The following is a 25,721-nucleotide window of genomic DNA, read 5'->3' on the forward strand; positions in this document are numbered from 1 at the left end:
AGTATGCAGACTGTTGGTCTGTAGGGAGCTCTGCTGTACATCACCAGTAGGGATTACTCCATAAGTGTAGTATGCAGACTGTTGGTCTGTAGGGAGCTCTGCTGTGCATCACCAGTAGGGATTACTCCATAAGTGTAGTATGCAGACTGTTGGTCTGTAGGGAGCTCTGGATTGCGTCAACCTTTAACCCTAAAAGTGCAAACAGGGGTACATTTTAACCCCAATGGGTTCAAAAAATTATTTCTAAACCATATTTTTTATCCCGAAATTTTAGGACATTGTCAAGCAACTAGTCACAGACAAAAAACACCATTAACCACGATTTATGTGATAAAATGGAGGATGGAAAAATAATCTCTCTTTTGTATTCTAGTGGTGAGCGCCTAAAATGAAAATGTGGTCTCAATCGTTAACTTTGTGATCAAATTTGGCACAGAAGGTAGATGTATGTACCCTTAAAAAAATATAGATATGGAGCCACCCCAGATTTGCCTTCTATGGGGAGTGGCAGCCTTTATAAATAAAAAAAATCATAAATGTAAATCCATGTTTAGCTACTGTGCATTTGGGAAAAGTATTTATGGCCAGAAGTTTTTCCTGTCCACCTGATTAGAAGAAAACCTTGCGGCCGTATAAGTCACTGAGGAGTGTCTTAATGAAATGTAGTCTGAACATTGGTGACTGTAACTAACACACTGACTGGCAGTTTGAGGATCACCTTACTGTTTTTGAGGATTACCAACCAATGATCTCTATTGCACAGCATGGTAGGAAGAGAGCTTGATAGTATGATGTGAAACTATCGAATCTGCCTCGGGACTTGGTGTCCTGACGGTTCGCTACAGTAACGGACCCCTGAAAATAAGTAAAGAGAGGAGCTACCCAGTCCTTCCCGCGCTAAGGCCACTCATTCCCTCTAGTGGTACATGCAGAGATATACTATGCCTTCAGAAAGTAGTTATACCCCTTGACTTCTTTCACATTATGTGGTTACAGCCTGAATTCATAATGTATTATATATATATATATATATATATATATATACTCTCACCCATCTACACACAATACCCCATAATGACAAAGTGAAAACATGTTTTTAGAAATGTTTGCAAACGTATTGAAAACAAAATACAGAAATATCTCATTTACATAAGTATTCACACCCCTGAGTCAATACATAGAATCACCTTTGGCAGCGATTATAGCTGTGAGACTTTCTGGGTAAGTCTCTAAGAACGTTGCACACCTGGATTGTACAATGTGGAAAGCAGCCCGAACCAGGTTTTTCTCTAGGATTTAGCCTGTGCTTAGCTCCATTCCATTTATTTTTTATCCTGAAAAATTCCCCAGTCTTTAACGATTACAAGCATACCCATAACATGATGCAGCCACCACTATGCTTGAAAATATGGATGTAATGTGTAGTATTGGATTTTCCCCAAAACACACTAGCGTTCTGTTTTTACATCCGTTATTAGACAGTGGCAACAGTGAAGAAAACGATATGACAACAATAACGTATAATGTAACTGGCCCCTCTAACAGTACAACTGGCCCCACCTTGGCCCCCCCAGTTGAAATGGTCTACAACCGCCACTGCCCAAACATAACACTTTGTATTCAGGATAAAAAGTTGATTGCTTTGTCACATTAGGTTAGTATTGTGGAGTAACTGCAATGTTGTTGATCCATTATTAGTTCTCTCCTATCACAACCATTCAACTCTAACTGTTTTAAAGTCACCATTGGCCTCATGGTGAAATTCCTGAGTGATTTCCTTCCTGTATCTTTGTGGTGATTAGGTGTATTGATACACCATCCAGTGTCATTAATAACTTCACCATGCTCAAAGGGATATTCAGTGCCTGCTTTTTATTTTTTACCCATCAACCAATGGTCTTTGTGGTTGAATCTGTGTTTGAAATTCAGTGCTCGACAGAGGGACCTTACAGGTCATTAATTGTATGTCTGGGGTACTGAGATGAGGTAGTCATTCAAAAATCTTGTTAAACACTAATTATTGCACACAGAGTGAGTCCATGCAATTTATTATGTGTCTTGTTAAGCAAAGGTTTACTTCTGAACTAATTTAGGCTTGCCATAACAAAGGGGTTGAATCCTTATTGACGCAAGACATTTCAGCTTTTCATTTTCAATTCATTTGTAAATATTTAGAAAAACATAATTCCACTTTGACCTTGTGTTATTGTGCGTAGGCCAGTGGCAATAAAAATCTAAATTTAATCAATTTTAAAATTCAAGCTGTAACACAACAAAATGTTGAAAAAGTCAAGGGGTGTGAATACTTTCTGAAGGTACTGTACATTCCTACTACAACTCATTGTGTGCATCTCATGAGATGATAAGCCTTTTCAATAGTCAAGCATACATTTGGATTTCGTTAGTACATAAAAACATTGTGCTAAATTGTACATCATTAATGAGAGACTGGGTGTCATTGTGGGCGTCTACTTCCTTCAAAACTAAAACTAACGAACATTTGCAACCACCATACAGAGGGCGCAGACGTTTCTTCTTGGTGGCGTCAATGTGGAAGATGAACAAATATACGTTTCTATGTGTCCTGTGCATTTTGGTGAGTTGACTATCAACATCTTATCGTTGCATACTTTGTATTGGGTAAACTGACACTATTATTGTCAGACTAAACTAACTAAACCTACTCCCATCCAACTCAAGTCACTACGCCGTGATCTTGCGTCAATGAAATAGATGGCCTATTACACGTCTACAAAACACGATATATCAATAGTCTGATATATCATATATTTAAGACATATTTAATTGTCAACTAACATAATTGCCACTGTAAGATAAATGTATCTTTATAACTTCGTAAAGTCTAGCCTAGTCAAATTCCTTCACTAGTCTGTGCTGAAGACAAGTAACGTTAGTTTCACTTTCGATGTAAGTATGTGTATTTTTATTCTTTTTTTTTTTTTACTTCTTGGGACTTACCACTGGGCACACCACTGGAAATGTGGGTAATATTTGTTTGAGACGTTGATCAATGAGATTTCAACCTTTATTCACCCACCTAAAATACAGCCAGAAATGGGTTGAATTCCCAAGGTGTTATCACTATACTTTCAACCACCTAAAAGCACAACCAAATTCCAATAGATAAACAATAATTTAGGTGTCATCGACATGTTTTATCGCTTCGCTTTCAGCCATTTAAAAAGCACAACAAAGTTCAAGTTGGAATGTCATATACACTGAGTATACAAAACATTAAGAACACCTGCTCTTTCCATGACAGACTTACCAGGTGAATCCAGATGAAAGCTATGATCCCTTATTGATGTCACCTGTTAAATCCACTTCAATCAGTGTAGATGAAGGAGAGAAGATAGGTTAAAGAAGGATTTTTAAGGATTTTCAAGCCTTGAGACATGTATTGTGGCTCCCGAGTGGCACAGCGGTCTAAGGCACTGCATCTCAGTGCTAGAGGCGTCACTACAGACATCCTGGTTCGAATCCAGGCTGTATCACAATCTGCCGTGATTGATGTCCCATAGGGAGGCGCACAATTGGCCCAGCGTCGTCCGGGTTTGGCCGGTGTAGGCCGTCATTGTAAATAAGAACAAAGGATTTAAGAGCCGTTGAACGGGGTATGGTAGTATGTGCAAGGCGCACTGGTTTGTGTCAAGAACTGCAACGCAGTTCACACTCAACAGTTGGATGTTACTCATTTTAAGGTTGAATAAATACTGTTGCATTAGTTTGTAAGATACATTAATTAGCCTTACATTAAGTTATTGCAAAAGTAATCTTGAATTGTGTTTGGTTTAAATATCTACATTTGAAGGAGATGTGTCTTTTGTGCCACAGACTTAGTCTGGCTTTGATTCCAGTTTGTCTACAAATGAATAATTGATATCTTGGATTCACACTTCCATTTCATCCAAAAATGTATGTTAAAGAAAAGGACTAAATTACACCAAAGCAAACTTTAAATGCACTTTAGATAAAATTAGATTCAGTCCTATTCTTTAACTTAGGTTTTTGGTTTTTGGTTGAGATGGAGACCTGAAACCAACATATTAATTAACAACTTGAAGATTACAGGCTGTATCACAACCAGCCGTGATTGAAAGTCCCATAGGGCTGCGCACAATTGGCCCAGCGTCGTCCGGGTTAAGGTTTGTTTTTTCATCAGAATTGATTGCTTCACGTGTGTGTAAAATATTACTGTTGGCAGATTTTTTTATTCATAGATTTTAGATGTGTATGAAAATGTGTTTTTGCAAAACGCTATATATCCATTGTTTAGCTGGAATGGAATGTTCGTATCCTGAATATTTGACTGATATGTGGTTGTCTCACCTAGCTATATTAAGATGAATGCACTTTAATTATACATTCCGGGCATTTAGCGTGTGCTAAATGATGTAAATTGGTGCATTCACCTTATGATATCCAGTGGAACAACCACTTTACAATAGTACATCTGTATCTTTTTTTTGGGGGGGGGGTTAGAAGGATTACTTTATCCTATCCCAGGTATTCCTTAAAGAGGTGGGGTTTCAGGTGTCTCCGGAAGGTGGTGATTGACTCCGCTGTCCTGGCATCGTGAGGGAGCTTGTTCCACCATTGGGGTGCCAGAGCAGCGAACAGTTTTGACTGGGCTGAGCGGGAACTGTGCTTCCGCAGAGGTAGGGAGGCGAGCAGGCCAGAGGTGGATGAACGCAGTGCCCTTCTTTGGGTGTAGGGACTGATCAGAGCCTGAAGGTACGGAGGTGCCGTTCCCCTCACAGCTCCGTAGGCAAGCACCATGGTCTTGTAGCAGATGTGAGCTTCAACTGGAAGCCAGTGGAGTGTGCGGAGGAGCGGGGTGACGTGAGAGAACTTGGGGAGGTTGAACACCAGACGGGCTGCGGCGTTCTGGATGAGTTGTAAGGGTTTAATGGCACAGGTAGGGAGCCCTGCCAGCAGCGAGTTGCAGTAATCCAGACGGGAGATGACAAGTGCCTGGATTAGGACCTGCGCCGCTTCCTGTGTGAGGCAGGGTCGTACTCTGCGAATGTTGTAGAGCATGAACCTACAGGATCGGGTCACCGCCATGATGTTAGCGGAGAACAACAGGGTGTTGTCCAGGGTCACGCCAAGGCTCTTAGCACTCTGGGAGGAGGACACAATGGAGTTGTCAACCGTGATGGCGAGATCATGGAATGGGCAGTCCTTCCCCGGGAGGAAGAGCAGCTCCGTCTTGCCGAGGTTCAGCTTCAGGTGGTGATCCGTCATCCACACTGATATGTCTGCCAGACATGCAGAGATGCGATTCGCCACCTGGTTATCAGAAGGGGGAAAGGAGAAGATTAATTGTGTGTCGTCTGCGTAGCAATGATAGGAGAGACCATGTGAGGATATGACAGAGCCAAGTGACTTGGTGTATAGCGAGAATAGGAGAGGGCCTAGAACTGAGCCCTGGGGGACACCAGTGGTGACAGCACGTGGTGCGGAGACGGATTCTTGCCACGCCACCTGGTAGGAGCGACCTGTCAGGTAGGACGCAATCCAAGAGTGAGCCGCACCGGAGATGCCCAACTCGGAGAGGGTGGAGAGGAGGATCTGATGGTTCACAGTATCAAAGGCAGCAGATAGGTCTAGAAGGATGAGAGCAGAGGAGAGAGAGTTAGCTTTAGCAGTGCAGAGAGCCTCAGTGACACAGAGAAGAGCAGTCTCAGTTGAATGACCAGTCTTGAAACCTGACTGATTTGGATCAAGAAGGTCATTCTGAGAGAGACAGCAAGAGAGCTGGCCAAGGACGGCATGCTCAAGAGTTGGAGAGAAAAGAAAGAAGGGATACTGGTCTGTAGTTGTTGACATCGGAGGGATCGAGTGTAGGTTTTTTGAGAAGGGGTGCAACTCTCGCTCTCTTGAAGACAGAAGGGACGTAGCCAGTGGTCAAGGATGAGTTGATGAGCGAGGTAGGGGAGAAGGTCTCCGGAAATGGTCTGGAGAAGAGGGGATAGGGTCAAGCAGGCAGGTTGTTGGGCGGCCGGCCATCACAAGTCGCAAGATTTCATCTGGAGAGAGGGGAGAAAGAGGTCAAAGCATAGGGTAGGGCAGTGTGAGCAGGACCAGCGGTGTCGCTTGACTTAACAAACGAGGATCGGATGTCGTGAACCTTCTTTTCAAAATGGTTGACGAAGTCATCCGCAGAGAGGGAGGAGGAGGGGGGAGGAGGATTCAGGAGGGAGGAGAAGGTGGCAAAGAGCTTCCTAGGGTTAGAGGCAGATGCTTGGAATTGGTAGAAAGTGGCTTTAGCAGCAGAAACAGACGAAGAAAATGTAGAGAGGAGGGAGTGAAAAGATGCCAGGTCCGCAGGGAGGCTAGTTTCCCTCCATTTCCGCTCGGCTGCCCGGAGACCAGTACAGGAAAAAAAATGTATGAAATGAAATGTATGCAATCACTACTGTAAGTCGCTCTGGATAAGAGCGTCTGCTAAATGACTAAAATGTAAAAATGTTCTTTGAGCTCGCAATGAGTCGTCAAGCCACGGAGCAGGAGGGGAGGACCGAGCTGGCCGGGAGGATAGGGGACAGAGAGTCAAAGGATGCAGAAAGGGAGGAGAGGAGGGTTTCGGAAGCAGAATCAGGAGATTGGTTGGAGAAGGATTGAGCAGAGGGAAGAGATGATAGGATGGAAGAGGAGAGAGTAGCAGGAGAGAGAGAGCGAAGGCGCAATACCATCTGAGTAGGGGCAGAGTGAGTAGTGTTGGAGGAGAGCGAGAGGGAAAAGGATACAAGGTAGTGGTCGGAGACTTGGAGGAGAGTTGCAGTGAGATTAGTAGAAGAACAGCATCTAGTAAAGATGAGGTCAAGCGTATTGCCTGCCTTGTGAGTAGGGGGGGACGGTGAGAGGGTGAGGTCAAAAGAGGTGAGGAGTGGAAAGAAGGAGGCAGGGAGAAAAGAGTCAAAGGTAGACGTAGGGAGGTTAAAGTCACCCAGAACTGTGAGGGGTGAGCCATCCTCAGGAAAGGAACTTATCAAGGCGTCAAGCTCATTGATGAACTCTCCAAGGGAACCTGGAGGGCGATAAATGATAAGGATGTTAAGCTTGAATGGGCTGGTGACTGACAGCATGGAATTCAAAGGAGGAGATAGACAGATGGGTCAGGGGAGAAAGAGAGAATGTCCACTTGGGAGAGATGAGGATTCCAGTGCCACCACCCTGCTGACCAGATGCTCTCGGGGTATGCGAGAACACGTGGTCAGACGAGGAGAGAGCAGTAGGAGTAGCAATGTTTTCTGTGGTAATCCATGTTTCCGTCAGCGCCAAGAAGTCGAGGGACTCTGCCTTGAGATGAACTCTACCTTGTTGGCCGCAGACCGGCAGTTCCAGAGGCTGCCGGAGACCTGGAACTCCACGTGGGTCGTGCGCGCTGGGACCACCACGTTAGAGTGGCAGCGGCCACGCGGTGTGAAGCGTTTGTGTGGCCTGTGCAGAGAGGAGAGAACAGGGATAGACAGACACATAGTTGACAGGCTACAGGAGAGGCTACGCTAATGCAAAGGAGATTGGAATGAAAATGAACTAAACAACTGGGGATTATTAATTATTTTTTTATTTAATCTTTATTTAACTAGGCAAGTCCGTTAATTAAGAACAAATTATTATTTACAATGACGGCCTACCAACAGGCAAAAGGCCTCCTAAGGCGATGGGGGCTGGGATTAAAAATACAAAAATAAAATATAAATCACGACGAGAGACAACACTACATAAAGAGAGACCTAACACTTACTGTAAGTATGGTTCCAGGCACCCCAGCTTGAGTATGTCAAGAACTGAGACGATGGTGTGTTTTTCCATGCTCAACAGTTTCCCGTGTGTATCAAGAATGGTCCAACACCCAAAGGACATCCAGCCAACTTGACACAACTGTGGGAAGTATTGGAGTCAACATTGGCCAGCATTGCTGTGGAATTCTTTCGACACCTTGTAAAGTCCATGCCCTGATGAATTGAGTCTGTTCTGAGGGCAAAAGGGGGTGCAACATAATATTAGGAAGGTGTTCAAAATGTTTTGTACACTTGAGTGCATATCAAAGCTAAGCAGGGTTGGGCTTGGTTAAAAACCTGGATGGGAGACCAAATGGATAGCTGTACAGTATATAGATCAATTCTCCAGTAGCAGGTGCTGCTCAGCTCAAAACAAATTCCAGATAGTGGATATAACGTTGAATATCTGATGTTGTTTCAAAAGGTACAAATTCAACATATTTGATACAAGGTTTTTCTATGTTGAAAATTGGTGACCATGATGACATAATCCTGAGGTTTAAATGTCACCCTCAACACAACTGTTGATTACTTTTTTCAAAACTTAACTGTATTATCTACGTAGATCCCACATCACAATACATTGACAAATTACTTTGAAACCATGTTGAGTCAACCAGTTTATGCCTAGTGGGTTGACACGCATAGGAATGTTTTTTTTCTTAATGATCATTATTGACCTTCCAAGCATACTTAAATCACTAATACCCCGCTCGCTATTTCTCACTTGCTTTCTCTCTCTCTTTTTACACACACACACACACACACACACACACTGTGTGCCTACTGTAACTGCCTACTTACTGTCTGTTTTAATAACACGCAATAATGTCATGGCATTTAACAGTGTATAGTTCGTTCAGCTACAACTTCCAAAGCAGAGCCGAGTTCCCAAGACATAACCGTCAAATTGCGCATCAAAAGGCAGAGTTGTCAAGATGGCACTTACCAGCATGAAGACAAGACATGCTGTCTCTGTTCTGCTGGTAAGCATCTACAATGTTTAATATTATCTGTATTGAACGTTAGCTTTTTTCTGGTCCCCACCATGACAGCACAATACCATAGTAATGGCTCAAGAACATTTACTTTGGCATGAGAACCGAAATGTTCACTAATTAATATGCACTGTCCCAGTCAACTGTAAATTGCATGAATAAAATGATTGTATGCTACTATGTCTTTCCCTCTGACTGTGTCTTGGTACTCTGTGTGTACAGGCTATCATCTGGACAGCCACTGTAGTATGAACTTAGACTATGGGACCTGTATTCACTGTGAGCCAGGCAGAACCTACAACAGTTACCCCAACTTCCTGGACTCTTGTGAGCCCTGCACATCTTGCAACCCTAAAGGTAGGCATACACACACACACACACACACCAGGTGGAACTAACACCCTAAAATAAGTCCTATTTACTGTAGCAAGTGAGGTTTCTAATGTACTGTCATTGTGGTGGTTGTCCTCCGCAGCCAATCTGGAGGTGGAGGACAAATGTACCACCTCCAGGGACACAGTGTGTCGATGCCAGCAGGGCCACTACTGTGACAAGGGGAAGGTGCACTGCAGGGCCTGCTACCCGTGTACCATGTAAGTCCAGAATACTGTAGTTTAACCAAATAACCATCAAATGAAACATTGATTTGGTTTATTGTTTGTAAATGTTAAAGGTAGACTCAGCGAAATGACGGTGCCACGAGTAGCGCCGCAGATATTGAGATGAGCGAGATGCAAGACTTTGCTTTCCCACAGTATCTGCGCATTTACATGGGTACGCTTCACGCTGTTAAAGTGTGGTAGCCACGGGACCAAAACAGCGTAGAAGTTGTGCCTCAAGCTTCAACACTATTACTTGATGCGGAAATTGACCCACTATGCTGTTTAACTTTCTGCATCATATCGCTGGGTCTACCTTTATAACACATTGTTAAAGCCATTGTAGGCCCATTATTATTATTATTATTATTATAATATAGACTAGAGAGATCAACCTGCATTAAATCTTTTAATTTATCTTCAAGATGTGGGAATGAAGGTACCAAGGTTGCCTGTACCCCCACCAACAACACCATATGCCATGACGACCAAAAACAAGGAGGTTTGGGGATTGTGCAAAACCATAACATTTGAATGCATTACAAAGATGTGGTTTCGCTCAGTGCGATTATAATAAGTCTGTTTTTATTTGAAAATATGGCTGTTATTTTTCATTTCAGGAGGAAGAAGTCATGCAGCAGTACTTGCCTCAGTTATGGTTTTTGCAGTTTGTCTTATTTTTTGCTGCCTGAGGCGAAATAATAAATGTTGTTTTGGTAAGCATTTGGGTCATTCAGACAGCTGTAGGCTATGCTAAACCACCAGAAGGGGGCACAAGAGGTTGTTCTATCATTTTAGTTAGTAAAGCAGTTGGAGAGAGCGGAAGTCTGTTTTGTTGGAAAGCTCCCTGTCCAAAAGAATCAAAATTATGTTTTCACCCTTGAAACATTTTTAAAAATGTCTGTTTTTGCTTCGTTAGGGAAAAAGCTGGGGCAAAATGGTGGTTTGACCAAAATGGCCAACCGGAGTTCAGAGGTAGCTATGGTAATTATCTTCAATAGGTTACACTACTCCACCCTGTCCTTGACCAAAACCACTGCTTAAAACACACCCATACATCTCTAGTACTGTAACATTAATATAGCACATACACTACATGACCAAAAGTATGTGGACATCTGCTCATCGAACATTCATTACAAAATCATGGACATTAATATGGAGTTGGTCGCTCTTCTGGGAAGGCTTTCTGCTAAATTTTGGAACTTAGCTGCGGGGACTTGCTTCCATTCAGCCACAAGAGCATTAGTGAGGTCGGGCAATTAGGCCTGGCTCGCAGTCTGCGTTCCAATTCATCCCAAAAATGTTAGATCGGGTTGAGGTCAGGGCTCTGTGCAGGCCAGGCAAGTTCTTCCACACTGATATCGACAAACCATTTCTGTATAGACCTCGCTTTGTGCACGGAGGCATTTTCATGCTAAAACAGAAAAGGGCCTTCCCCAAACTTTTGCCACAAAGATGGAAGCACAGAATTGTCTAGAATGTCATTCACTGGAAGTAAGGGGCCAAGACTGAACCATGAAAAACAGCCCGGACCATTTATTCCTCCACCAAACTTTACATTTGGCACTATGCATTGGGGCAGGTAGCGTTCACCTGGCCTTCGCCAAACCCAGATGGTGAAGCATGATTCATCACTCCAGAGAACGAGTTCCCACTGCTCCAGAGTCCAATGGCGGCGAGCTTTATACCACTCCAGCTGACACTTGGCATTGCACATGGTATCTTAGGCTTGTGTGCGGCTCCTTTGCCATGGAAACCCATTTCATTAACATCTCGACGAACAGTTCTTGTGCCGACGTTGTTTCCATGCTTTTTACATGCTTCAGCACTCACCGGTCCCATTCTGTGAGCTTGTGTGGCCTACCACTTTGCGGCTGAGCCCTTGTTGCGCCTAGACGTTTCCCCTTCACAATAACAGCACTTACAGTTGACCGGGGCAGCTCTGACAGGGCAACAATTTTACGAACTGACTTGTTGGAATCCTATGACGGTGCCACGTTGAATGTCACTGAACTCTTCAGCAAGGCCATTCTACTGCCAATGTTTGTCTATGGAGATTGCATGGTGGTGTGCTCGATTTTATACCTGTTGGCAACGGGTGTGGTTGAAATAGCCAAATCCACTAATTTATGGGTGTCCACATACTTTTGTATATATAGTGTATCATGACACTTATTATAATTACTGAGTGAAATATAATTTGTGAATTTGTTTTACTTGTAAACATTTGTTTGCTTATTTGCAGGAAATGCAGCCACTGAGGGGTAATGCCATCATCAATATTACCACTGATGTTTACTAATATGACCCATATATGCCATTCCCAACTAAGAATTAACCTCAATCCCTCTTCTTTGGTTTCAGGTATTGACCTCTGGCCACACCTCCTAGATATCGCTAAGACCTTGGGGTGGAAGGACATGAAACAGGTGGCCGAGCGCAGTGGGATGACTATTGCCACCATAGAATTCCACCAGCTAAACTATCCCAATGACACCCAGGAGCAGTGCTCCAGCCTACTTAGGGCCTGGGTGGAGAACGAGGGGATGACCACAGCCTCTGAGACACTGATCCAGACTCTACGCCGCATGGAAAAAAATGCCAAGGCAGATAATATCATGGCTATCATCAGAAGCAAGGAAAACACAGTTTAGAACTCCGGGGTAGAACAAGTGTAGATACCGTTAGGTCAGTGGTACTGTCCATGCCAGTACTAAGTACCTATGTGCAAATTGTTTGTTGAATTACCTGTTTGTTACTGTCATGGGCGTCGTAAGGATAGGACCAAGGCGCAGCGGGTAAAGTGCTCATACTTAATTTATTTAAAGATAACACTTAAACAAAAATAAACATATGCCGAAAAACAGTTCCATAAGGCACACAGGCTATACAGAAAAGAACCACCCACGAAACACAAGTGAAACAAACCTCAACTAAATATGGCCTCCAATTAGAGACAACGACAACCAGCTGCCTCTAATTGGAGGTCCTACCAAAAACCCAACATAGAAATAGAAAACTAGATTTAAACATAGCAATAGAAAACATAGAATCTGAACCAAAAACACCAAAACACACAAAACAAACACCTCCCTGCCACGCCCTGACCAAACTACAATGACAAATAACCCCTTTTACTGGTCAGGACATGACAGTTGCACTATAAAATATATATTTATATACAGTTGAAGTCGAAAGTTTACATACACCTTTGCTAAATACATTTAAACTCAGTTTTTCACAATTCCTGACATTTTATCCTAGTAAACATTCCCTGTCTTAGGTCAGTTAGGATCACCACTTTATTTTAAGAATGTGAAATAATAGTAGAGAGAATGATTTATTTAAGCCTTTATTTATTTCATCACATTCCCAGTGGGTCAGAAGTTTTCATACACTCAATTAATATTTCGTAACATTGCCTTTAAATTGTTTAACTTGGGTCAAATGTTTTGGGTAGCCTTCCACACGCTTCCCACAATAAGTTGGGTACATTTTGGCCCATTCCTCCTGACAGCTGGTGTAACTGAGTCAGGTTTGTAGGCCTTTTTGCTCGCACATGCTTTTTCAGTTCTGCCCACAAATGTTCTATAGGATTGAGATCAGGGCTTTGTGATGGCCACTCCAATACCTCGACTTTGTTGTCCTTAGTTGTCCTTAATAAGCCATTTTGCCACAACTTTGGAAGTATGCTTGGGGTCATTGTCCATTTGGTAGACTCATTTGCGACCAAGCTTTAACTTCCTGACCGATGTCTTGAGATGTTGCTTCAATATATCCACATCATTTTCCTGCCTCATGATGCCATCTATTTTGTGAAGTGCACCAGTCTCTCCTGCAGCAAAGCACCCCCACAACATGATGCTGCCACCCCCGTGCTTCACGGTTGGGATGGTGTTCTTCGGCTTGCAAGCCTCCCCCTTTTTCCTTCAAACATAACGATGGTCATTATAGCCAAACAGTTCTATTTTTGATTCATCAGACCAGAGGACATTTCTAAAAAAAAAATACGATCTTTGTCCCCATGTGCAGTTGCAAACCGTAGTCTGGCTTTTTTATGGCGGTTTTGGAGCAGTGGCTTCTTCCTTTCTGAGCGGGCTTTCAGGTTATGTCGATATCGGACTCGTTTTACTGTGGATATAGATACTTTTATACCTGTTTCCTCCAGCATCTTCACAAGAACCCTTGCTGTTCTGGGATTGATTTGCACTTTTTGCACCAAAATACATTAATCTCTAGGAGACAGAAGGTGTCTCCTTCTTGAGCGGTATGACGGCTGAGTGGTCCCAGTGTTTATACTTGTGTATTATTGTTTGTACAGATGAATGTGGTACCTTCAGGCGTTTGGAAATTGCTCCAATTGTACACCTCCAATTGACTCAAATGATGTCAATTAGCCTATCAGAAGCTTCTAAAGCCATGACTTAATTTTCTGGAATTTTCCATACACAGTCAACTTAGTGTATGTAAACTTCTGACCCACTGGAATTGTGTTACAGTGAATTATAAGTGAAATAATCTGTCTGTAAACAATTGTTGGAAAAATTATTTGTGTCATGCACAAAGTAGATGTCCTAACCGACTTGCCAAAACTATAGTTTGTTAACAAGAAATTTGTGGAGTGGTTGAAAAACGAGTTATAATGACTACAACCTAAGTGTATGTAAACTTCCGACTTCAACTGTGTGTGTGTGTATATATATATATATATATATATATATATATATATTCAAAAGCATAGGTCATGTGATTAGATTACGAAACTATTTGTATCCACATTTCTTTTGAGACTAGATATGGTTCGTTTTATTGTAGAAAAATTATATTCGTGGTTTGTAGGTTTACTGATACTGTATATACGTCAATTGGACACATTATTTTTATATCAAATTTTTAAGTACGCTCTCATTGGTTTGACCTGTACTTCCATTATGTAAACCATTTGGTATTATTAGTTGCCAAATCAAATTGGAAGATACATCTGATGAATTTGAGACTATTTATTTATCCCCAAGCCAAGATTGTTAATGTATGTAAGATTGTAAAATCCCAGCACAAAATACAGAAAATATGAAAAAGATTTGAGCTGTTGCTGTGTCCTACTGTTTCTGTTTGTCAGAGAGCATCAAATGAACTGCAAAAAGGGTGATACTGCACTTCTCACTTATTTCAACAACGTGTTGGTATTGTATAGAGTGCCTGTTATTCTTTTGTCTGTCACTCAATTGGTGGAGTCAACCACTAGCCATAGAATAATGTTGAGGATTTACACCAACTTCTCCTGAACCAGAACAAAATGTTAACTTTGTGCCAATGAGTCATCACTAACCTTGCTTACAAACAGAGCCACGGTAGACTTTGGCTAAGATTGGCATTATAATGTACTGTATTCTGCATTATAATATACATTACATTTGGCTCATATTGGCATTATGATTTTATAAAATAGTATGGTGTGTTTACATACAATTTGCAAGGTGATGATGGCCAGTGGAAAACAATTCCACTTTCAAAGAAATGAAAGTTGGGCACTTGTTTATATTGCAGTGCAATTATTTGCCTACATTTTATCTACACAATGTCCCTTTCCAGATTGTGTGGCAAATAAATCAAAGGTCAACAAAGATAATGGTGTTGGACTTTCATGAGTAATTTGTTGAAAAACTGTTAAAGGATAACTTACACTGTAAAAAAAATAAAAAATACTGTTACAAAAAGATACAGTATGTGCCTGTAAATTGCAAATACATTTTGGTTTAATAGTACACTACTGTAAAGTTTAGTTTTCTCCCTCAAGCATTGCCAGTCAGTCACATTCCCTAATGACAACCATAGGGGGAGGGAAATTAAACGAGATGGGTGATGATCTAAAAGTGATCCACAGTTATTCAAAGGCACACAGAAATAACACCTAAAGCCATGCCTGTACTTTTGTTCATTCACATGAGTTTTATTCACTCATGCTTTGTTTTGTAAGGTGAGTCATTTGAGGAATGAACCACATTTTTTCTCACCAGGCAAAGTGGGTAATGTTTTTTTTTTTTTTAATTAATTTGTTTTATTTCACCTTTATTTAACCAGGTAGGCTAGTTGAGAACAAGTTCTCATTTACAACTGCGACCTGGACCAGATAAAGCAAAGCAGTGCGACACAGACAACAACACAGTTACACATGGAATAAACAAACATACAGTCAATAATACAATAGAGAAAGTCTATATACAGTGTGTGCAAATGAGGTAGAATAAGGGGGGTGAGGCAATAAATAGGCCATAGTGGCGAAATTATTACAGTATGTCAAATTAAACACTGGGGTGATAGATGTTCAGAAGATGAGTGTGCAAGTAGTGGTACTGGGGTGCAAAGGAGCAAGATAAATAACAATGTGGTGATGAGGTAGTTGGATGGGCTATTTACAGATTGGCTATGTACAGGTGCATGTTACAGAAAGATACACCACAATACCATGACTCAACATCAGTACCATGGAACTGTATACTTTACAATACCCATATTAGGCAGTCTTTATATTGAGTTTTGTCAATACAGAAAAATAGAGCAGTGTCTGCCAGGGTTGGGGTCAATTCAAATTGAAGGCAGTCAACTTAGGAACTAAACTGCAATTCCATTTCAATAATTGAAAACATTCCATCTACTGTATGTTCAATGACTACTCAACAAACTGAAAAGTATAAGCTTTTTTTGTTACATTTTTTATTCAAATCCTGTATTGATTGCCTTCAATTCAAATTGACTCCAACCCTGGTGCCTTCAAGAACTGGTCCAACAGTATGTCAGAGCGGTGAAGGTACTCATACCACAATATCTGACATACACAACCATCTATGTATGCACATACAGTGCATTCAGAAAGTATTGCGACTCCTTGACTTTTTCCACATTTTGTTACGTTACAGCCTTATTCTAACAAAATGTGGAAAAAGTCAAGCAGTCTGAATACTTTCCAAAGACACTGTATTCATACTCCCACGTCTTTCTTGCCCAAGAGCTACGACATCACACCTACTTTTACCCTCTGTTGACTAACTGAGGTTGACACTCCAATGGAGCTAATGTACTTGGCTCCAGTCCAGTTAGCCATAAGCCTTTTTTGAGGTTAGGCTGCTGTGGTGTCACTCATAGCCCCATTAGTTGAACCTCAGCCAGGTTTCCATTGCTCCATTAATGTCACATTGCCCCAGACTTGGCACCTATCCTAGGACTTGGACTCTGCAGTCACACAGTGCTGCCTACACCCTCACTTTCCTGTTGATGCAATCCTTGGCCTTCCTATGCAATAAAAACTCCATTGCTGAAGGAAGGTGGGTGGGGAATATTGTTCCTACGCTGCCAGCATGAGTCATCTTCATAGAGTTTGTTTTGTCCATGGGGGCCGAGGGTTGGAGCACTAATTGTTATAAGTGGAGAGGGATGACTTGATTTAATCAACAACTTCTGATCCCGCAGACAGCTAAATACACGAGTAGATCATCTAATCTCAGGTCGTAATTGAATTCAGTAAACCAGCAACTTTTTCTCTTGCCCTGTTGTTTTCAACCTTTATCTGCAAAAAGCAACTACTTCAAACAACTTAAACTTACCTGTACTGAGATCAAGTATCAACCTACTTTGCTTGTATGATTAGTCAAATCCTATTGAGTGCAGGTGGTTGATTACTGCAGACAGGTCGTCAAAGTGTCAGCATTTCCCTTGTGGTATGCTCACCATTTGACTCCTTCTGAACATGTCTCCTGGCCTACCAATGTCTGCCCTCCATTACCAAAAGCTAGTTCAGTGGTTCTGTTGTAGAAAAACCAGCTATTGTAGTCAAGAAAACTGTTAAGCATTCACCCAGGGTTTATTCAATAGTGACCTGCACAGGGGAGACCTTTTCTGGATGTAACCAGCGTTGGACTCTCTTAGACATAAATACGATTTAGCTTATATAGGCTAGGAACATCTGGCAAGCTTATCGATTCAACTTGGATAAAAGCTTTGAAACACACAGTACAGTTATCTAACAATTGTCATTAAGCTTAATTTTTCCTTCACAGTTCCAGACACAGGTGTTGGTATTGCTGCACACACCCATGTAAGCTGTATGACTGCAGGGAACATTAACTGACTGGTGATTCTGGGGGATGTTTTCTATTTCTCCTCAATAAGACCCATGTGAGATAAAAATGTCACAGCAGTGAATAATTATCCCCCTTGCATCAAAGGGGAACCTATTCTCACTGATATCCAGATGCCTGGTTCTCCAGCTTTCTCTCTCTCTCTCTCTCTCTATCTGTCTCTCTCTCTCTCTCTCTCTCTATCTGTCTCTCTCTCTCTCTCTCTCTCTCTCTCTCTCTCTCTCTCTATCTGTCTCTCTCTCTCTCTCTCTCTCTCTCTCTCTCTCTCTCTCTCTCTCTCTCTCTCTCTCTCTCTCTCTCTCTCTCTCTCTCTATCTGTCTCTCTCTCTCTCTCTCTCTCTCTCTCTCTCTCTCTCTCTCTCTCTGTTTGTGTTTGCGTGTGTGTGTACTGTACTGTACTGTACTGTACTGTACTGTATGTGTATAAAACTAGTTGTCAAATCATGGAGTAATGCTATGTGTTATGACCCACTTACAGTAATGGCATCAAATGTTACCCATAAGTCAAACATTCCCCATTGGTGTCGGGTTCTGAATGAGGAAGAAAACTTTCCACAGACTCATCCTGAGTGATATTTTGAGCCCCGGCTTATTATCCTGTCTGTCTACTCTCACTTCTGCAGTTGATGTCAATCGAAAGTGATGGAAGATATGTACTAGTGGTTAGCCACCACACAACAATGTTATCTATACTTTCTGTTATAATCTAGAGATGTCACAATTGTCTCCATAAGAGGAAAAGGGGTAGACCGCATCAACCACGAAGACAAACACGAAAAAACTATTTTAGTCCATGACCCAGAAGGCCACATTTCTAATATTCGTCCACTTTGGGATGACAAAGTCTAATGATGATTTTCATTAAGGTCCATGTCTGTGGGTTATATTTTGGTATGATAACCACTTATTGGAGTTAGCTAAATGTGGTTATCACTGCATTATATATTGTGACCCCTACTCAGTTAGTTGGGCCAACAGGATTGAGGGTATGAAATGTCATGTTGTATTACCAGGGAACAATCTTCTCAAACTAAGGCAATTTGATATTATTAACTTCATAATACAACACATATGAAGGTATGAAACAATTGGATTGGTAATGACATCTGTATGGGGCCACCTGGGGAGGGGTCAAAGATTATTTTAAGGTACATCGAGACAGAATGGGAAGTATCGGGATGTGCTCTGTTACCACATGGTACCCTAGATCACGTATTCGCAAGAAATGCCGTCAAGGGTACGCCAAATAAAAATGTGATTCACTTTGAACAAAAAAAAAATTAAACTGTCCATTTATATTTTCCAATGGGGCTATACATTTGGGTGAGTTTTTTTGCTCGCCTGGGTAGCCTCGTTTCACTGCCAAAAATAAAATTAAACCATTTCTGTTCAGCGAAATAACAACACACTGTCAAATACAGGTAGCCTAGTCAAATAATTAACATCCAATCACATTAACCGTTACTCTCTCGCAGGAATTCCACTAACGGTCCGAATGTAGCCAAATGTAGCTGCTGCTCATTCCGTTTGCTCGAAAATTGATAAATGGTTAAAAAAAGTAAGGCCCACATGCATAGAGACACATACCAGCTCTACTGGTAGTACTGCTACTAGCAGCAGTACTACACCTGCACCAGTAGTACTAGACCTGCACCTGTCGACGACACAAGTTGTTCTGCTTCCATGAACACATCCAATGCTAGCATCAGTAATACTTCATTTGTTGTTAGCCCAGCTAGCATGGACACTGACAGTTGTGAATCTGATGCAGCCGAAGAGCTACTTCCCACTTACCCGGGCAAGCACCGAACAACAGACAGGGACGTTGGACCATCGAAGAGGCGCAAATATGATGAGAACTACATTGATTTGGAGTTCACTTATATTGCCTTTCCTCAGCCACAGTGTGTTATATGTGCAGAAGTACTAAATCAAAACTCGATGAAACATTCACTCTTGAGCAGACATTTAGAAACAAAACATGTCAATTTGAAAAATACGCCACAGGAGTTTTTTGAGCGAGAATTAAGACAACTTTCAAGTAGTAAGACATGTATAAAAGCAACAGATACCATTAATAAGAAGGGGCTAGAAGCGTCTTATATGGTGATCTACCGAGTGGCTAGGACAGGCAAGCCCCATACTATTGTGGAGGACTTAATAATTCCTGCTGCCCCAGATATGGCTAGGACAGTGTTGGGAGAAAAGGCCAAAAAAAGAGACAATGCCTTCATCAAACAACACTGTTTCACGACGCATCCGTGACATGGCAAGAGATGTTTTGAAACAATTACTGATTTGCATACAAGCCAGTCAATTCTATGCATTGCAGCTGGATGAGCAACAGACGTGTTGGGCCTGGCGCAGCTCCTGGTATATGTCCGTTAGGTTTATGGGGGGTCAATTATGGAAGACATCCTCTTCTGCAAACCACTGGAAACCAGGACAACAGGAGAGGATATGGTACTGGACAGCTTTGTAACATCAAATGGACTTTGGTGGTCATGATGTGTTGGTATCTGTACTGATGGCACAAAAGCCATGACAGGGAGACATAGTGGAGTGGTAATACGCATGCAAGCAGTTGCTCCCGACACCACTTGGGTACACTGCAGCATCCACCGAGAGGCTCTTGCTGCCACAGGAATACCTGACAGCTTGAACGCTGGTATTCACAACAGTGAAAATGGTTAACTTTGTTAAAGCAAGGCCCCTGAACTCTTGTGTATTTTCTGCACTATGCAATGATATGGGCAGCGACCATGTAACACTTTTACAACATACAAAAGTGCGCTGGTTATCAAGGGGCAAAGTATTGACATGTTTTTTTAAATTGAGAGTCTAGCTTAAAGTTTAGAGTCTAGCTTAAAGTCATTACTGACCATCATTTTCACTTGTCTGACCACTTGTATGATGACGAGTTTCTCACAAGACTGGCCTATTTGGGTGATGTTTTTTCTCGCCCGAATGATCTGAATCTAGGATTACAGGGACTCTCCGCAACTATATTCAATGTGTGGGACAAAATTGAGGCTAAGATTAAGAAGTTGGAGCTCTTCGTCTGCATTAACAAGGACAACACACAGGTCTTTCCATCATTGTATGATTTTTTTGTGTGCTTACGGACAATGTCAAATATTATATAGCGAAGCACCTGAGTGAGTTGGGTGCGCAATTCCGCGGGTGCGCAATTCCGCAGGTACTTTCCCGAAACGGATGACACAAACAACTGGATTCGTTATCCCTTTCATGCCCTGCCTCCAGTCCAGTTACCGATATCTGAACAAGAGAGCCTCATAGATATTGCAACAAGCGGTTCTGTGAAAATTGAATTTATTTAGAAGCCACTGACAGATTTCTGGATTGGACTGCGCTCAGAGTATCCTGCCTTGGCAAATTGCGCTTAAGAAACTGATGCCCTTTGCAACCACGTACCTATGTGACTGGATTCTCGGCCATCACTAGCATGAAAACTACATATAGGCATAGAATGTGTGTGGAAAATGATTTAAGACTGAGGCTCTCACCAATACAACCCAACATTGCAGATGTATGTGCAACCGTTCAAGCACACCCTTCTCATTAACCTGTGGTGAGTTATTCACAATTTTCGATGAACAAATACATTTTTATATGTAAGATGGCTAAATAGAGAGCAAAATTATTGATTATTATTATATTATTATTTGTGCCCCGGTCCTATAAGAGCTCTTTGTCACTTCCTACGAGCCGGGTTGTGACAAAAACTCACACTCATTCTTATTTTTAATAAATGTATTGTAGAGTGTGTGATGGCAAAAAACAACATTTGAGAGAGGGGGTATGCAGCTGGAGGTTGAATGTTTGAAGGGGTACGGGACTATAAAAAGTTTGGGAACCACTGCCCTAGATGATGACTAATCCAAATTTAAGACAGAACAAGAAAACCCATTGGGAAAGTATTTTTTTATCTACAGTATATAGAGTCATCATAGACTTTGTCTATAATCAGTCCGAGTATCCTATTTTCAACATGGCTGAGGGACTGCATTGATTTTGCATGGCCATAATATAATAAATCATTTGTGTAATGCACTTTTTGTGGGCTTAAAATTTGTTAAAATAAGGACAACCCAAAATGATGGTCCACGTATATCAGTTATATGTATTTAGCTAAATATTTCCAAAATAGTGGTAAAAATATGCCAAAAAAGCTGTCAGAATTGCTGAGTTTTGTAGCCGTTTCAAATATATTACATTAAAACACTTGGAAAATAATTTAGACGCATTCAGTGATGTCTAGTGATTAAAATGATATGCAATATGATTCTATAAATTGTGTTGTAAAATCTGCCCTGTACATTGCACCCCAAATTAAATCCCATAGGAATGCATTACGTTCAGCAAAGAGGTACAGGTAACCCATTTTCGCTAAATGCCTTCATAATAACTGTGTAACCAGTGTGAAATGGATAGCTAGTTAGCGGGGTGCGCGCTAACAGCGTTTCAATCGTTGACGTCACTCGCTCTGAGACCTTGAAGTAGTTGTTTCCCTTGCTCACGGCTTTTGTGGAGCAATGGGTAACGATGCTTTGAGGGTTTGAGTTGTTTATGTGTGCAGATGGTCCCAGACGTGCTCAATGGGATTGAGATCCGGGTTCTTTGCTGGCCATGGCAGAACACTGACATTCCTGTCTTGCAGGAAATCACACACAGAACGAGCAGTATGGCTGGTGGCATTGTCATGCTGGAGGGTCATGTCAGGATGAGCCTGCAGGAAGGGTACCACATGAGGGAGGAGGATGTCTTCCCTGTAATGATGCTGTGACACACCGCCCCAGACCATGACGGACCTCCACCTCCAAATCGATCCTGCTCGAGAGAACAGGCCTCGGTGTAACGCTCATTCCTTCGACGATAAACGCAAATCCGACCATCACCCCTGGTGAGACAGAACCGCGACTCATCAGTGAAGAGCACATTTTGCCAGTCCTGTCTGGTCCAGCGACGGTGGGTTTGTGCCTATAGGCGACGTTGTTGCTGGTGATGTCTGGTGAAGACCTGCCTTACAACAGGCCTACAAGCCCTCAGTCCAGCCTTTCTCTGCCTATTGCGGACAGTTTGAGCACTGATGTAGGGATTGTGCGTTCCTGGTGTAACTCGGGCAGTTGTTGTTGCCATCCTGTACCTGTCCCACAGGTGTGATGTTTGGATGTACCGATCCTGTGCAGGTTTTGTTACACGTGGTCTGCCACTGCGAGGACGGTCAGCTGTCCGTCCTGTCTTCCTGTAGCACTGTCTTAGGCGTCTCACAGTACGGACATTGCAATGTATTGCCACGTTCACGCAGATGAGCATCTTTCTTTTGGTGTTTTTCAGAGTCAGTAACTGTGACCTTAATTGCCTACCGTGTCTGTAAGCTGTTAGTGTCTTAATGACTGTTCTACAGGTGCATGTTCATTAATTGTTTATGGGAAAAAGCATGGGAAAAAGTGTTTAAACCCTTTACAATGAAGATCTATGAAGTTATTTGTATTTTTACTAATTATCTTTGAAAGGGTCCTGAAAAAGGTACGTTTCTTTTTTTTGCTGAGTTTAGGATGTACACTCTTAGAAAAAAGGCTTCCAAAAGGGTTCTCCGGCTGTCCCCATGTAGAACCCTCTGTGTAAAGGGTTCTACATGAAACTCAAAAGGGTTCTACCTGGAACCAAAAGGGTTCTACCTGGAACCAAAAATGTATCTTCAAAGGGTTCTCCTATGGGGACAGCTGAAGAACCCTTTTAGGTTCAGGTAGCAGATCTCCAAAGAAACCACGTTTTTTTGAGTGTATTGTTTGCAAACAAAAATGAGATTAGTTACCTATCCACAAACCAAGGTTGTATTATTTCTGTTCACTCACATGTTGAGGTAGTCTTATAAACACAACCAAAAATACCTCAGAATGAAACCATTCAATAACCACTTCTGATTAGGGTTCGGGTCAATTCCATTTTCAGTCAATTCAGAAAGTGAACCCATCTCCAATTTGCATGCCAATTTTTCTTTATTGAAAATCATTGAAGAGAATTGGAATTGGATTTTGGAATTTTACAGTACTTTCTGAATTGACTGGAATTGAAATGGAATTGACCACAAACTTGCTTCTGATATGTCATGGTATGAAGCATATCATTGTCCACTCAGGAAATACTGAAAGTGAAAGTCACCCTGAGTTGTTTAGCTCAATGCAACATACAATAATGACAGTGAAATTAGTTTAGGGAAAATGTATTTATTAGCCTATATAAATCTACATTATAATTACAGCTATATTACAGTGTAATTAGGATACATGATAATACTTTATCTTGGGAAAAATGTGTCACTTTCAAAAAATATGTTTATTGTATTCAGCCAGGGGAGCTTATTGTATGAAAAACATATGTCACTGTCTCTGGCATCTAATGGTGTTTGTCTTGATCTTAAAAATATCTGATGAACATCTGATATTAATTTCATCAGTGATTTGTAATGTTGTCATCAGTGGGAAAGGCAGGGAAAGTTCTCAGGATATTTAGGAGCATACACTGGGGAATGGTTCCTAGCTACCTACAGTATGAGGTCATGACAATAACTAAATAAAATATCAGAAGCCAACGAGAGGTTGTGTGTGAGAGAGAGATGGGGGATGAAAAGAAAAGGAAAGTGAACGAGAGGAACAGGGAGTAGCAGGTACAGTATATGAATGTCAGGTGGGCGAACAAGAGTGTGGAGGGTCATTGTCCCTTTACCATTAGCCACTCTGTATGTGACCAATAACATTTGATATGATTTGATTAGCACTAAAAGGGCTTATGAACATTCAATCTAAAGCATTTTTTTGAATGGAAAATCCCAAACCACGTTTTTCTTCGCTGGGACTGGTACAGTTCACGTTATGCCCAAAACGAACCAGTTGTGGATGTAACTGTTAATTTTGCATTGATGGATTCATGTGCATTTAACATCCCAAAACCCATACTGCTCACATAGTATTCACATACCTCCGTTTGCTTTCGCAATACTCCAATGCCCATGTGAGATGACAGACACCTTGGCACCCTACTACATAGAACCTGACAAGGCATGATTCTCTATTTCCATGCATTGTTTTGTCTTGAAAGATATTTTTGCACAGAGGATGTTGCATGACAGTTGTATTGTGAGTAATGTTTGTTTTGGTACCTCATTAACATGTACTGATCTGTTGGAAGGGAGGTATAATTTCAGTGAGTTTATAAATATCACATGTACTGGTCCTCAGCCAGTTTTCCATTCGGTCTTGAAACAGGAAATACTGGTCAGGAAATACTGGTCTTAAATCTGTGACTGCACTTCCTCCTTGCAGTTTATACACTGTAATGGAAACTGTAATTTATACGGGAATTTTAGGAATTATCAACAGTAAGAAACTCAGACATTCCTTCAGTCATTCATTCCGATTACGGTGGCATTTACTTTTTATTACAGTTTAATAGTCATTTTTACGGCATTGTTCTGTGTGTCATTACACAGTACTTACTTTGATACTGTATTTATATTACAGTAGGTGAGTGAGCGTGCTCTCCTTGACAGTTTTATTTCTGGTTTAAAGATGTACACACACTATACATTTGCAATAGCTTTTCATATTTGTGTTTTATTTTGGTAAAAAATGTAAGTAAAATATGATTGGCAGTCATTGATTGTTAAATATAGTATGTCTGTGGTTTAAAGCCTGTCTTTTTCTCTTCTTCATCTGCCTTTCTGTTGCCATTGCTAACTTTATCCGTCTCTTTAATAGGAACCTCACACTTATAAATAGCTAACTTTTCTGGTAAAAGTACAGCATCAAATAGGTTCAAAATCAACTGAGCATGTGTAATAGGTTTACCAGAAGTGGTTACCATTCCTCTTGTGGCAGAATTCCCAACTGGGGCTGCTCTCTTTGCCAAAACCTTGGAGAATTGCATTATTCATCACTTTCTCTAATTACACCCCAACTCTACCAAGTCTTCAAAGGTGGGAGTAATCTCTTTTATGGCCTCGGCTTTCTGTGGGGGTGACAACCACATTCAACAGAATCATTCCACAGGTTATCTAGACATAACCTGTAGTTCAGGATTGGAATACATGCCTGATCTCCCGACATCTCATGTTTCATAACCACTGGAGCAGACAGTCTTTCCACTGTCGGA

The 25,721-nt window shown here is 41.5% G+C and overlaps 1 protein-coding gene across 3 annotated transcripts; it reads left to right on the plus strand.

Annotated features, from left to right (window-relative positions):
- The first annotated feature begins 2,484 nt into the window (after positions 1-2,484).
- Positions 2,485-12,441, plus strand: LOC106577010 (tumor necrosis factor receptor superfamily member 6). 3 transcript variants are annotated; one of them, XM_014154647.2, is made up of 9 exons: positions 2,485-2,596; positions 8,659-8,797; positions 9,032-9,166; positions 9,285-9,402; positions 9,834-9,910; positions 10,029-10,124; positions 10,328-10,392; positions 11,657-11,675; positions 11,776-12,441. In XM_014154647.2, exons 1-9 carry the CDS (start codon positions 2,549-2,551, stop codon positions 12,063-12,065), a joined length of 987 nt encoding a protein of 328 aa, XP_014010122.1. In that variant the 5' UTR covers positions 2,485-2,548; the 3' UTR covers positions 12,066-12,441. The 3 variants fall into 3 exon arrangements, with proteins under 3 accessions (XP_014010122.1, XP_045556808.1, XP_014010123.1); XM_045700852.1 differs by having other exon boundaries at positions 10,328-10,383; XM_014154648.2 differs by lacking the exon at positions 8,659-8,797 and having other exon boundaries at positions 2,498-2,596.
- The last annotated feature ends 13,280 nt before the right edge of the window (positions 12,442-25,721 follow it).

Source organism: Salmo salar, chromosome ssa18 (genome assembly GCF_905237065.1).
Source record: "Salmo salar chromosome ssa18, Ssal_v3.1, whole genome shotgun sequence".
Taxonomy (NCBI): domain Eukaryota; kingdom Metazoa; phylum Chordata; class Actinopteri; order Salmoniformes; family Salmonidae; genus Salmo; species Salmo salar.